The sequence below is a fragment of the Schistocerca piceifrons genome, chromosome X, assembly GCF_021461385.2.
Source record: "Schistocerca piceifrons isolate TAMUIC-IGC-003096 chromosome X, iqSchPice1.1, whole genome shotgun sequence".
Taxonomy (NCBI): Eukaryota; Metazoa; Arthropoda; class Insecta; order Orthoptera; family Acrididae; genus Schistocerca; species Schistocerca piceifrons.
Genome location: NC_060149.1, coordinates 1791691 through 1806993, shown reverse-complemented (window position 1 = coordinate 1806993; position 15303 = coordinate 1791691). Strand labels below are relative to the sequence as shown.

The 15303-nt window shown below is 39.9% G+C and overlaps 1 protein-coding gene across 6 annotated transcripts in view; it reads left to right on the top strand.

Annotated features, from left to right (window-relative positions):
• Positions 1 to 15303, top strand: part of LOC124721943 (biotin--protein ligase) — a 439412-nt gene that overhangs the window by 284973 nt on the left and 139136 nt on the right. For all 6 annotated transcript variants that reach the window (XM_047247106.1, XM_047247104.1, XM_047247103.1 and 3 more), the window contains one exon: positions 11967 to 12140. In XM_047247106.1, the coding sequence (XP_047103062.1) occupies positions 11967 to 12140 (174 nt within the window). The remainder of the gene's footprint in view (positions 1 to 11966; positions 12141 to 15303) is intronic.

Sequence of the window (15303 nt, the reverse complement as noted above, 5' to 3'; positions counted from 1 at the left end):
ACTATGGTCCCTCAAATTATGTTATTAAATATATCAGAAAACAAATTATAATGTCACTGACTAAAATAATCAACAAAATTTTAAATGAAGGTAATTATACAGAATATTTAAAAATATCTGTAGTTAAACCAGTACGCAGTACATAAGTGTGATAGAGTAAGTGCTCCCTGCCGTCGTTGGATAAGCAGCTGCCAGCAGCAAGTCATATACTCTTAGCTCACTCATTTGTTACATAGTTTAATTCTTAATTTCTTTGTGTGTTTTTGGGTACTTGCATTGTTTAATTCATAAATTTCGAGCCTATTATAGTATTTGAGAGATGTAGCATCGCACTTTAGTACCTGAATAGTGTAAATTTGTGTAGTGGTCTGACTTCTGTTTTTGTTTTGAACGGCCAGTGTCGGTTGGTCACAGCCAGTGTCCTCCCTGCCGCCATTAGATAAGCAGCTGCCAGCAGCAAGTTGTATACTCTTAACTCACTTATTTGTTACATATCTTAATTCTTAATTTCTTTGCGTATTTTTGGGTACTTGCATTGTTTAATTCATAAATTTTGGGCGTATTATAGTATTTGACAGTTGTAGCATCGCATTTTAGTACCTGAATAGTCTAAAATTGCGTAGTCTCCTTCCACCGCCTGCCGAACAGTGTCTCAGCAGTGTGCAAGTAGCAGCATTACTGCATTTACTAGGCAGTCTTGTATTTTAATAACCATTTAAATTTTGTGTCGAATTGCTTGTGCTCTCTGTAGATTGGATCAGACGTTCTTTGCACAACAGTTTTTAGCATGGATAGGGACAGCAACTGCTGTGTTCGGATGCGGGCTGAGTTGGCATCAGGCAGTGTTGGCTTTGCTCACACAGCTTGAGGCTGTTGCCAATGCGCATCACTGTGGGGGTTCGGATAGGGGTTTGCCGGGGATGGCCAGCTCGTCCCACGCATCCCCCGATCGGACTACGGCTGTGGCTGCCCGGGATACTGCCCACATTGAGGCTGACCCCTCACCCGTGGTGGAGTGGGAGGTCGTCTCGAGGTGTGGCAGGGGGCGAAAGACATTCCGGAGGGCTGAACGGAAAGCCTCTCTAGTTTGTCTGACGGACCAGTTTCAGGCTCTGTCTCCGGCTGATACTGATCTTTGGCTGCTTGTCCTGTTCCAGAGGTTGCCCCCTCAGACTGCAAGATCCGGGCGGTCGCAGAGGGTGGGCTTACTGGTAGATGGGAGCTCCGTCAGGCGCGTAATGGGTCCCCTTAGGGATATGGCAGCAAGAGAGGGGAAGAAAACCAATCTGCACTCCGTCTGCACACCAGTGGGCTTACTGGTAGATGGGAGCTCCGTCAGGCATGTAATAGGTCCCCTTAGGGATATGGCAGCAAGAGAGGGGAAGAAAACCAATGTGCACTCCGTGTGCATACCGGGGGTGTCATTCCAGATGTGGAAAGGGTCCTTCCGGATGCCATGAAGGGTACAGGGTGCACCCATCTGCAGGTGGTCGCTCATGTCGGCACCAATGATGTGTGCCACTATGGATCAGAGGAAATCCTCTCTGGCTTCCAGCGGCTATCTGATTTCGTGAAGACTGCCAGTCTCGCTAGTGGGATGAAAGCAGAGCTCACCATCTGCAGCATCGTCGACAGGACTGACTGTGGACCTTTGGTACAGAGCCGAGTACAGGGTCTGAATCAGAGGCTGAGACGGTTCTGCGACCGTGTGGGCTGCAGATTCCTCGACTTGCGCCATAGGGTGGTGGGGTTTAGGGTTCCGCTGGATAGGTCAGGAGTCCACTACACGCAGCAGGCAGCTACATGGGTAGCAGGGATTGTGTGGCGTGGACTGGGTGGTTTTTTAGGTTAGATGGCCTCGGGCAAGTACAGAAAGGGCAACAGCCTGAAAGGGTGCGGGGCAAAGTCAGGACATGCGGGGACCAAGCAGCAATTGGTATTGTAATTGTAAACTGTTGAAGCTACATTGGTAAAGTACCGGAACTTCAAGCGCTGATAGAAAGCAGCGAAGCTGAAATCATTATAGGTACGGAAAGCTGGCTGAAGCCCGAGATAAATTCTGCCGACATTTTCACAAAGGCACAGACGGTGTTTAGAAAGGATAGATTGCATGCAACTGGTGATGGCGTGTTTGTCGTTGTTAGTAGTAGTTTATCCTGTAGTGAAGTAGAAGTGGATAGTTCCTGTGAATTGTTATGGGTGGAGGTTACACTCAACAACCGAGCTAGGTTAATAATTGGCTCCTTTTACCGACCTCCCAACTCAGCAGCATTAGTGGCAGAACAACTGAGAGAAAATCTGGAATACATTTCACATAAATTTTCTCAGCATGTTATAGTCTTAGGTGGAGATTTCAATTCACCAGATTGGACAATCAGATGTTTAGGACGGGTGGTAGGGACAGAGCATCAAGTGACATTATACTGAGTGCACTATCCGAAAATTACCTCGAGCAATTAAACAGAGAACCGACTCATGGAGATAACATCTTGGACCTACTGATAACAAACAGACCCGAACTTTTCGACTCTGTAAGTGCAGAACAGGGAGTCAGTGATTATAAGGCCGTTGCAACATCCCTGAATATGAAAGTAAATAGGAATATAAAAAAGGGAGGAAGGTTTATCTGCTTAGCAAGAGTAATAGGAGGCAGATTTCAGACTACCTAACATATCAAAACGAAAATTTCTGTTCCGACACGGACAGTGTTGAGTGTTTACGGAAAAAGTTTTACACAGGTATGTGCCGAGTAAAACTGTGAGGGATGGGAAAAACCCACTGTGGTTCAACAAGAAAGTTAGGAAAGTACTGTGAAAGCAAAGAGAGCTTCACTGGAAGTTTAAACGCAGCCAAAACCTCTCGGACAAACAGAAGCTGAACGATGTCAAAGTTAGTATAAGGAGGGCTATGCGTGAAGTGTTCAGTGAATTCGAAAGTAAAATTCTATGTACCGACTTGACAGAAAATCCTAGGAAGTTCTGGTCTTACATTAAATCAGTAAGTGGATCGAAACAGTATATCCAGACACTCTGGGATGATAATGGCATTGAAAGAAAGGATGACATATGTAATGCTGAAAAACTAAACACCTTTTTCCAAAGCTGTTTCACAGAGGAAGACCGCACTGCAGTTCTTTCTCTAAATCCTCACACAAATGAAAAAATGGCTGACATCAAAATAAGTGTCAGAGGAATAGAAAAGCAACTGGAATCACTCAACAGATGAAAGTCCACTGGACCTGATGGGATACCAATTCGATTCTACACAGAGTACGCGAAAGAACTTGCCCCCCTTCTAACAGCCGTGTACCGCAAGTCTCTAGTGGAACGGAAGGTTCTAAATGATTGGAAAAGAGCACAGGTAGTCCCAGTCTTCAAGAAGGGGTGTCGAGCAGATGCGCAAAACTATAGACCTATATCTCTGACGTTGATCTGTCGTAGAATTTTAGAACATGTTTTTTGCTCGCATATCATGTCGTTTCTGGAAACCCAGAATCTACTCTGTAGGAATCAACACGGATTCCAGAAACAGCGATCCTGTGAGACCCAACTCGCTTTATTTGTTCATGAGGTCCAGAAGATATTAGATACAGGCTCCCAGGTAGATGCTATTTTCCTTGACTTCCGGAAGGCATTCGATAAAGTTCCACACTGTCGCCTGATAAACAAAGTTAGAGCCTATGGAATATCAGACCAGCTGTGTGGCTGGATTGAAGAGTTTTTAGCAAACAGAACACAGCTTGTTATTCTCAATGGAGAGACGTCTACAGACGTTAAAGTAACCTCTGGCGTGCCACAGGGGAGTGTTATGGGACCATTGTTTTTCACAATATAAATAAATGACCTAGTAGAAAGTGTCGGAAGTTCCATGCGGCTTTTCGCGGATGATGCTGTAGTATACAGAGAAGTTGCAGCATTAGAATATTGTAGCGAAATGCAGGAAGATCTGCAGCAGTTAGGCACTTGGTGCAGGGAGTGGCAACTGACCCTTAACATAGACAAATGTAATGTATTGCGAATACATAGAAAGAAGGATCCTTTATTGTATGATTATATGATAGTGGAACAAACACTGGTAGCAGTTACTTCTGTAAAATATTTGGGAGTATGCGTGCAGAACGATTTGAAGTAGATTGATGATATAAAATTAAATGTTGGTAAGGCGGGTGCCAGGTTGAGATTCATTGGGAGAGTCCTTAGAAAATGTAGTCCATCAACAAAGGAGGTGGCTTACAAAACACTCGTTCGACCTATACTTGAGTATTGCTCATCAGTGTGGGATCCGTACCAGATTGGGTTGATGGAGGGGATAGAGAAGATCCAAAGAAGAGCGGCGCGTTGCGTCACAGGGTTATTTGGTAAGCGTGATAGCGTTACAGAGATGTTTAGCAAACTCAAGTGGCAGAGTCTGCAAGAGAGGTGCTCTGCATCACGGTGTAGCTTGCTGTCCAGGTTTCGAGAGGGTGAGTTCCTGGATGAGGTATCGAATATATTGCTTCCCCCTACTTATACCTCCCAAGCAGATCACGAATGTAAAATTAGAGAGATTCGAGTGCGCATGGAGGCTTTCCGGCAGTTGTTTTCCCACAAACCATACGCAACTGGAACAGAAAAGGGAGGTAATGACAGTGGCATGTAAAGTGCCCTCCGCCACACACTGTTGGGTGGCTTGTGGTGTATAAATGTAAATGTAAATGTAAAGAAAGGAGATACAGCATCACCAGATAACTATCGACCAATACCACGTATACCCATAATACCAAAAATAATAGAACACTGCATGCATAAACAGATGAGTCAACATTTTGAACATAATGAATACTCACCTCCTCACAGTATGGTTTGAGGTCCAGCGTTTCTACAATCAAGACAGTTGAGAGTATGGTAGCAAAAATATACAATTGTTTTGAAAATAAAGATATTATCTGTGCAACACTGTCGAACCTTTGGAAATCATTTGATATATTCTCCCACAATATTCTCATAAAAAAACTCTATCACTACGGAGTGGGAGAGAATGTTCTATGCCTAATGCAGTCATACTTGGACAACAGAAAACAATTAGTTAAGCTAAATACTCAAATGTCAGAATGTCTCCCAGTTGTAAAAGCATTACCTCAAGGATCTGTTCTTGGACCTTTCCTTTTCATTATTTATATAAATGATTTACCTGCAGTTGTATCATGTTATTTAGTGCTATATGCTGATAACACAACACTCATCACATGTGATACCAATCTTGAAAATGTGCAACACGTCATGGCAGTGGCAATGGAGAGGGGCACCTGTTTGAGGCAAGTGTACTGCAGAATAATAATAGTGGAACTGAAGCTATTGTATTCAGTCTGAATGCTCCCAGTCATGATAACAAAACAGTAAAATTATTAGGATTTCGTATAGATCAAAAGCTCAGCTGGGACACCCACACAGGGAAGATATGTGGCAAATTGACACATGCCATATATCTGCTGTACAAGCTAATGAGCAGTGTCAGTAAAGAACTTCTGTTATATGCATATTTTGCATTTTTACATTCGCACCTGAGTTATGGAATACTATTATGGGGCAATTCTGCAGGCTCAAAATTAGTGTTTAAATGGCAAAAGAAAGCCTTAAGGTTCATAGTAGAATTTAGGCCATATGAATCATGTTGAGATTATTTTGAGAAACTAAATATAATGACAGTGCCTGGCCTGTATATTTACAACTACCTTGTCTTCGTTAAAGAGAATCTGAGTAAATTTGACTTAAGGAGAACAGTTCATGACCATAACATAAGAGGTGGACATACAATTAATATGCCATATGCTAGACTTGCAAAGACACATAACAGCTACGAATATCTTGATCCTGTCTACTTCAACAAATTACCGGAAAATGGCTACGCAGTGCCAGTAAATAAACTTGAAACTAGTATTTCGAGGTGGATCAAAAGTAAAGTAATTTACTCTGCTCAAGAGTTCCTTGAGTATGTGACAAATGACCCACTTTCCTTATGAGAATGAACTACATATTAACTGCAAACTATACGTATGCCACACTGTGCAACTATTTTATTACTCTTTCATGTACTTATTGTTAATTATCTGTTTGATTATTTATTTGTCATTCACTGAACTATGTAGTTCATTTATCTTGTAATTGATCTGTTAAGAAACTTCTTGTTGTTATTGAAATTTGCACAAATATGTATTGTATCCATCTTGGGTTATTATAATGTAGTTAATAACATTTGCCATGTTGAATTTTATATTATTATTATTATTATTATTATTATTGTGTTAAAACTGACAACACCAATTTCATGTAAATATGCTCAATGGTGGAATAAAACATTTGTATTTGTTTGCTCACTTGCTTTATTTTATGATTTGATATTTCGTCATCACCATGTAATTTCTTGGGCTTTAGTTTTCCTCACTTCATCTTCTGTGACTGGTTTCAAGGATGCGGTTCTGCTTGAGTTTTTTCATAACTTAGTAACCTTCTTTCCAGTTTTAAGTTCTGTACCAGATTTATATAGTTACCATTGAGTATGTTAGCTATTTCTCTACCATCTGTAACCACTGTGTTGTCTATTTTCATTGACCTGATATGTGTTTCTTTGTTCAATACAGCTTTTTTCTTTCATTCAACATAAATTGCATTCCAAGCTGCCTTTACATTGTTTTTTGAGTTCATTATGTCGGCATTAATTGCTGTTTCTTTTGCCTCTCTTATTATTTTCCTATACTTCTTTCATAGCATTTTCTAATTTTCAGTTTCACCCCTCTGTCTCAGATCCTGCAGCTTTGTTATTCCACTGGCAATCCACTTTGTCTGATCCAACAGCTTTTCTTGTCTCTTTACATTGGGAAATGCTGCATTAAAATGGTGTTTAATTGTTGTAATAAATGAATCATACTTTTCATTTACATACTGCACCTTTAGGGTTTCACTCCAGGTTTTCCAGCTTAATATTGTTCTAAAGACATTTATATTTTGTTCACTCATGTTTCTGATTTCTTTGTTTTGGTTCTGATATGTCCTTACTTATGTGGAAGCAGATTAGCTGTCCGTGATGATAAGATATTTTCTTTTGGACTACATGTGACTCAAAGTTACACCTACTTATATTAGTAATGATGATGTGAGTAACTGTCTGACTTTCGGAAGTCATTCTGTTGGTGCAGATATTGTTGCCTCCATATTGTATTGTATTAATGATTCTTCAGAATCTTGTCTTGGTTCCCATATGCCCTCCGCCACACACCGTTGGGTGGCTTGCGGAGTATAAATGTAGATGTAGATGTTGATATTGAAGCCACCAGGTGCTACAATGTTTTTCATAATATTCATTCTTAGTAAATTTTATTTTTTCCAGAAAGATGATGACCTTGCCACTTGGGGATCTGTACACACAGAACAATCTAAATTCATCTGTCACTGCACCAGTAATTTCAAAGCCTTTTTTTTTATATAATATGGCTAATCTCACGCATTTACTGTTTGCAGTCTTTAGGGGCTTTCCTGTTTCAGTATATATGGAAACTCCACCACCTATATGTTTAGATGTATGGAAATAACTGAATAAGATATAGTCCTTTATTGTCAAGTACTTGACTTTCATTTAACCCATTTTCACTGATACATACTGTGTCTGGTTGTATTTCACTTGGGACTACTTCTGCTTCATTACAAATGTATTGAATATTCTGATGTAGTACTTTTATGTAACTCTTCTTTTGCTGGCTTACATGTTGTGGGCTGCATTCTGAGAGCATATTTCGTAATCCCTCCTTTTTGTTTGGTGCATATATTTTGCTTTTTCAGCTGCAGCAATTGATTTTTCACCCCCATCAGACCATATTAGTGTCCCTTGCTTCTGATTATTTTGCAGACATCTGCTGAGGGTTACAGACCCTAATCTGTGTGAATGCATCCAGTCCTTTCCAAGGCAGTTTTCACATAGAAATTTGTTTGGGTCTAGGAAAACTGCTCCAAGACAGTCACACTGTTCTTTGACAGCATAATTTATTTTGGAGATTTATTTGCCACTCACTGACCTCACTTTTTATGATACTGCTAAGTATCAGTCGGGATCCCGCATAGACACTTCTTGCCGTATGAATCATATTTCTTGTTTCATTAATAATTTCTTCTTTGCTGCCGCTTCTTAACAAATTGGTTCCAGTGTGTATAAAGTCTTCACTGTAATTAGTCTTGGTTTCAGAATCCAGTTTTGTATTCATCAGTATGTTTCCCAGTCTGATGTTATTTTGCAGTTGCAGGCTGCAACATTTTTCAGCAGCGAATTGCCAATTATTAGAAATTCATTTTCATCCACTTGCATAGGTGTGGTCTTGTCTTCTATTTTATTGTATGTAAGCATATTCCATTTATATTTATCTACATGTTGTTGGCTTTCTGAGTTTATCGTGACGTAGGAAATGCTGGATGTGTTATTGTTTTTAGGTTTCGTAGGTGCACATTATTTTCATGGTCTTGCTTTTGCTGTTTGATTTATTTCACAAACACAGGACTTCTTCTCACGTATTAATCTATTATTTTCTTTCTTTATAGTCAGTATTTCTGTTTTTAGTGTTTCAGTGGCACTTTGTTGTAGTTTTATAATTTCGTATTGTTGTCTGTAGTTCACCCATGCCTAGACGGTCAATACCACGCATCTGCATTGTTAGTTTGTGCCAGGAAGGGCTCTCAACAAGGGACATGTCCAGGCATCTCGGAGTGAACCAAAGCAATGTTGTTCAGACATAGAGGAGATACAGAGAGACAGGAACTGTAGATGACATGCCTCACTAAGGCTGCCCAAGGGCTACTACCTATGGATTATGGCTCGGAGGAACCCTGACAGCAACACCACCATGTTGAATAATGTTTTTTGTGCAGCCACACGACATTGTATTAAGACTCAAACTGTGCGCAGTAGGCTGCGTGATGCGCGACTTCGCGCCTGACGTCCATGGCAAGGTCCATTTTTGCATCCACGACACCATGCAGCGCAGTACAGATGGGCTGACCAACATATCGAATGGACTGCTCAGGATCAGCATCACATTCTCTTCACCGATGAGTGTCACATATGCCTTCAACCAGACAATCGTCGGAGACATGTTTGGAGGCAACCTGGTCAGGCTGAATGCCCTAGACACGCTGTCCAGCAAGTGCAGCGAGGTGCAGGCTCCCTCCTGTTTTGAGGTGGCATTATGTGGGGCCGATGTATACCACTGGTGGTCATTGAAGGCGCCACAACGGCTGTACGATATGTGAATGCTTTCCTCCGACTGATTGGCAAGGCATTCATCTTCATGGATGATAATTTGCACCCCCATCGTGCACATCTTGTGAATGGGTTCCTTCAGGATAACGACATCGCTCGATTAGAGAGGCCGTCATGTTCTCCAGACATGAACCTTATCAAACATGCTTGGGATAGATTGAAAAGGGCTCTTTATGGACAGCGTGACCCACCAACCACTCTGACAAATCTACGCCAAATCACCGTTGAGGATTGGGACAATCTGGACCAACAGTGCCTTGATGAACTTACGGATAGTATGCCATGATGAATACAGGCAAGCATCAATGCAAGAGGACGTGCTACTGGGTATTAGAGGTACCAGTGTGTACAGCAATCTGGACCAAAACCTTTGAAGGTCTCAATGTATGGTGGTACAACATGCAGTGTGTGGTTTTAATTAGCAATAAAAAGGGCGGAAATGATGTTTATGTTGATCTCTATTCCAATTGGAACTCTCAGAACCAAGGTGATGCAAAATTATTTTTGATGTGTGTATATCCTTATCCCCAGAGTTGAATGTTTGATTTTTTACCTATCCAGGTAACCAACAATTCCTTTTTTTCCCATCACACTTGCCAATCAAAGTTATTATCCTACTTTTATTAATATTTCTATTAGCACCTGTAGCCTTTGATGCTACAACAGCCTTATGGTCACTGATCACCTGCTGTATGTTAACTTATTTGTAAAGTTCAGGTGTATTATCTACTAAGACATCTAGGTTGCTAACCTCACTGTTTGATTTTAGAATACACTGCTCTAAGTCATTTTCAAAATAACAGTTCAGAAAAACCTCACATGAATCCTTACCTGTGTCAGCTGTTTCAGGTATTACATTAATGCCAAGTAAATGTGCCTCCAAAATGCCGTATATATTAATCGTGACAGTAACGCCACACAGGTATTTCAACAACACAGTAATGATCTGATCTAATCCCAATCCTTTCATTATCATGTTTGAGCACAAAGATTGTCAGCATGAAACTCTCATTGTGACCAGCCAACAATCAAAATGTAACCTGAGTCCAGGCAGTCTACGAGACCACAGGCCAGAGTACAGACAGAATTGTAATTAAGCAGATAGAAGAACAAAACGGAGGACAAACAAAAATGGGCTCTACTATATGCCTCACTATATATGCTGATGAACCAAAACGTTATGACCACTTGCTTAATAATGTTACGGTCCATCCTCGGATTGCAATACAGCAGCAATTCTGTGTGACATGAATTCAAAAATTTCTTGGTAGGTTTCTAAAGGTATGTCACTAGAGGCTTGCACACATGTGACACAAATTCCCATAAATTTTGGCCTGGTGGTTTCTGTGTGCATAGCTGGTGCCCAATAGCATATCAGATCTGTTCCATTGGAATCAGTTCAGGTGAATTTGGTGGTCGAAACATCAACTTGATTTCACTATCATGCTCCTCCGTTACCACCATTCTGACAGGGACAGTTACCTCAGCGGAAGATGCCATCACCATCGGAGAAGACGTGAATGATGGTGGGATGCAGGTGGCCTGCAATAATGTTCACTTTGCCGACAGCTATCATAATGCCTCTGGTTACTACCATAGATCCTACGGAACCCCAGGAGAATAGGCCCCATAACATGACACTGCCTCCCCCCCTCTCCCCTTCTCGTGTCTGTAGTGCAGTGCATGTTTCAAATTGTCATTCACCAGGATGATGTCATGTTCTGACACTACCATCAACCTGGTGTAATGAGACCTGTGACTAGGTGAAAACATTTCCATTGATTCACAGTCCAGTCTCAATGATCCTATGTCCGCTAAAATTGTTACTGATGCTGTTGTTGAGTCAATATGGAATTTTTTAGAGATCATCTACTGTGGAGCCCAATGTTCAACAGTGTGCACTGAATTGTGTGCTCTGAAACACTAGTGACTACACCAGCATTGTGGTCTGTCATCAGATCTGCCACAGATTGCCACGTACCCAGCTATACAGAGCAAGCGAGCATGCCTACTCATGTTTTCACTGTCCTTCAACCACTGTCCATAGATCCTGTTGACAGTAACACGGAAGAAAGTGTACTGGCTTTATCATTTCTGAGATACTTATTGCCAGGCATCAGGCCGTAACAGTTTGCCCTTTGGCATTTGCAATAAGCATTCACATTTGCAGCCTGTATCATCATGAGAATTATTTCCCATTTGTTTCTGCTCTAATTATCTAGTTTCTGTACCACCTCACGTGCCCGCAATGGCACCAGGTAGGTTTCAGATTAAATAAGAGATGAATTCCATTTGTACATGCGGTGGGTTTACTAGAACTCATTAATTTGGCATTAGTGAAGGTGAAATTCTCATTGTGCTGCAGTTACAAACAAGGTACTACAAACTGACTGTTACCAAATAGTTGAGGCATGGAGTTGTTGATAAACATGTAAACAATGTTGAGAACATTGCTAACTTTTGGACAGACTGTTCTTTGGAGCTATAGAATACACATACACCTACACACCCATACACCTGTATTGCTGCATTGTCCCAGCAGGTTACAGTGGGCCAGCACTGCAGCTCAACCAGGGTGAGGCATTGTCAGGTGGATTGGGTGGAGAGTTTATAAATTATTTATAATTATATAAATATACCAAAAATGTGATTAGTAATGTTAACAGTGTAAATTGTCTTTTTTATAGGTAAAAGAATGTTTCTTAAAATACTTATTCCAAAAAGATAACATTTTGAGGCTTCCAAAATTGGACCTTCGTGTTTATAAAACAGAACTGGAGCCTGCAGCTGCTACAGAAAAATTTCTACCAGTATTTATGTATGGAACCCCTCATGGTTTCTCAGAAATTGAGTATTTCCAGGTAAAATTCATAATCTATGTGGAAGTGATATTTTATTAAATACAATTAAGTTAAGGTTACTTAACTTCATCTCATAAATGTAAAAATATTGACATAATATTTTTTATTGTTTTTGAATGAAGAGTGAATACTTACTTTGATTAGTTAGTTCCAAAAGAACTTTAGGGGACTAAGGAACTGGATAGACAAGTTTCTTTTACATTTAGAAGATCTAAAGCATTCAGGAGCGATAGATGTTCTATGTCTTTCTGAACAGCATATAGACATAGGGATTGAGCAGTTAAACAAAAGTAGTTATGGAGTATCTTTACTTTCATGTAGAGCCAATATGGAAAAAAAACCACAGGAGTTAACATGAAATAAAAAAGGCCAAAAATATTGAAACAGTTTTTATATAGATCAGAACCTATAGATCATGACCTCATAGGTTTCTTCTGTTGAATACTTGTCTTGTAATTGTAGCACTCTACAAATTCTCACTGGAAAATGTTCACTTCTTTATGAGAAATGTATGTTCATTAATGAACTATTTGAAGCCACAAGAAGAACCAATAGTTTGGAATGTGTTAGTGTAGATTTCTTAAGATTACAATGGAATCCATGACTTACAATATTATTCCAGTATTGTGTTTACCAGCTTGTGCACAACAATATAACTGCACCTTGATTTATAATATATTCATTGACAGTGTTCATGCTGGAAAAAAAAAATTGTTTGCCATATTGTTAGTGCATTGTTTAATCATGATGGACACACAATGAAAATACAGTTCTGAAACATCTCTATACAAAACATTGAGGTTTAATAATGATTGCAGGGTACAACATTTCAACAATAATTTAAAAGAGTTGAAATGGGATGAGGTAAATGGAAAGATATATGAACGGGTAAATTGATGTAAAGGGTGGTTGCAGTTGAACTTTCACTACTTGATGGGGCACCCATAAAAAACAAGTGATCATGGAATAGTGATAATTTGTGGAAATATTTGTAAGGACATATGGAAGAGAAATGATGAATAAGCCACGGAAAGAAAAATATTTTCATTTCCACATGAAAGAGTAACATTTGTCAGTTGCGTACCATGTTTACATTTCAGGTTACAAACATTGCTCATAGCGATGTCAATCTGCATCCAAGACTGCTTGGAAGTTTGTACAGATACCATTTCACAGTTGCTTAAAAAGTCAGAAATGAGTAACTTAAATGATTAAAATACAGATTTCTGGAAACAGTAAAGATCCTGTATTACTTGCATTATTGGATTGTATTAAGAAAAAGTATTTTATGGTGTCCAGAAGTATGACAGAAATTAATAATTCTGGGCATAGGATTAAACGAGCTTTGGAATATTGTGAAATGAAAACAGGAGAAGCTAACCACTGCTCAGTATAGAATAAAATGGGTGATTCTACTGTCACAGATGCTTCACAAGTTGTGAGTACTTTTAAAATTCACTGTCTTAATGTAGAACAGTGCACAGAACATAACTTAGTCATAGCTAACACTTGGTTCAAGAATCATGAAAGAAGGTTGTATACATGGAAGAATCCTGGAGATACTAGAAGGTTTCAGATAGATTATATAATGGTAAGACAGAGATTTAGGAACCAGATTTTAAATTGTAAGACATTTCCAGGAGCAGATGTGCACTCTGACAACAATCTATTGGTTATGAACTGTAGATTAAAACTGAAGAAACTGCAAAAAGGTGGGAATTTAAGGAGATGGGACCTGGATAAACTGAAAGAACCAGAGGTTGTACAGAGTTTCAGGGAGAGCATCAGGGAACAATTGACAGGAATGGGGGAAAGAAATACAGTAGAAGAAGAATGGGTAGCTTTGAGGGATGAAATAGTGAAGGCAGCAGAGGATCAAATAGGTAAAAAGACGAGGGCCAGTAGAAACCCTTGGGTAACAGAAGACATATTGAATTTAATTGATGAAAGGAGAAATTATAAAAATGCAGTAAATGAAGCAGGCAAAAATGAATACAAATTCCTCAAAAATGATATTGACAGGAAGTGCAAAATGGCTAAGCAGGGATGGCTGGAGGACAAATGTAAGGGTGTAGAAGCTTATCTCATTAGGGGTAAGATAGATACTGCCTACAGGAAAATTAAAGAGACCTTCGGAGAAAAGAGAACCACTTGTATGAATATCAAGAGCTCAGATGTAAACCCAGTTCTAAGCAAAGAAGGGAAAGCAGAAAGGTGGAAGGAGTATATAGAGGGTCTATACGAGGGCAATGTTCTTGAGGACAATATTATGGAAATGGAAGAGGATGTAGATGGGATGAAATGGGAGATATGACACTGCGTAAAGAGTTTGACAGAGCACTGAAAGACCTAAGCCGAAACAAGGCCCTGGGAGTAGACAACATTCCATTAGAACTACTGATAGCCTTGGGAAAGCCAGCCCTGACAAAACTCTACCATCTGGTGAGCAAGATGTATGAGACAGGTGAAATAGCCTCAGACTTCAAGAAGAATATAATAATTCAAATCCCAAAGAAAGCAAGTGTGGACAGATGTGAAAATTGCCGAACTATCAGTTTAATAAGCCATCACTGCAAAATACTAGCACAAATTCTTTACAGATGAATGGAAAAACTGGTAGAAGCCGACCTCAGGGAAGATCAGTTTGGATTCCGTAGAAATGTTGGAACATGGGAGGCAATACTGACCCTACGACTTATCTTAGAAAATAGATTGAGGAAAGGCAAACCTATGTTTCTAGGATTGGTAGACTTAAAATTGGCTTTTGGCAAAGTTGACTGGAATCCCTTTTTCAAATTCTGAAGGTGACAGGGGTAAAATACAGGGACCGAAAGGCTATTTACAATTTGTACAGAAACCAGATGGCAGTTATAAGAGTCGAGGGGCATGAATGGGAAGCAGTGATCAGAAAGGGAGTGAGACAGGGTTGTAGCCTCTCCCCGATGCTATTCAATATGTATATTGAGCAAGTAGTAAAGGAAACAAAAGAAAAGTTCGGAGTAGGTATTAAAATCTATGGAGAAGAAATAAAAACTTTGAGGTTCGCCGATGACATTGCAATTCTGTCAGAGACAGCAAAGGACTTGGAAGAGCAGTTGAACAGAATGGACAGTGTCTTGAAACGAGGGTATAAGATGAACATCAACAAAAGCAAAATGAGGAT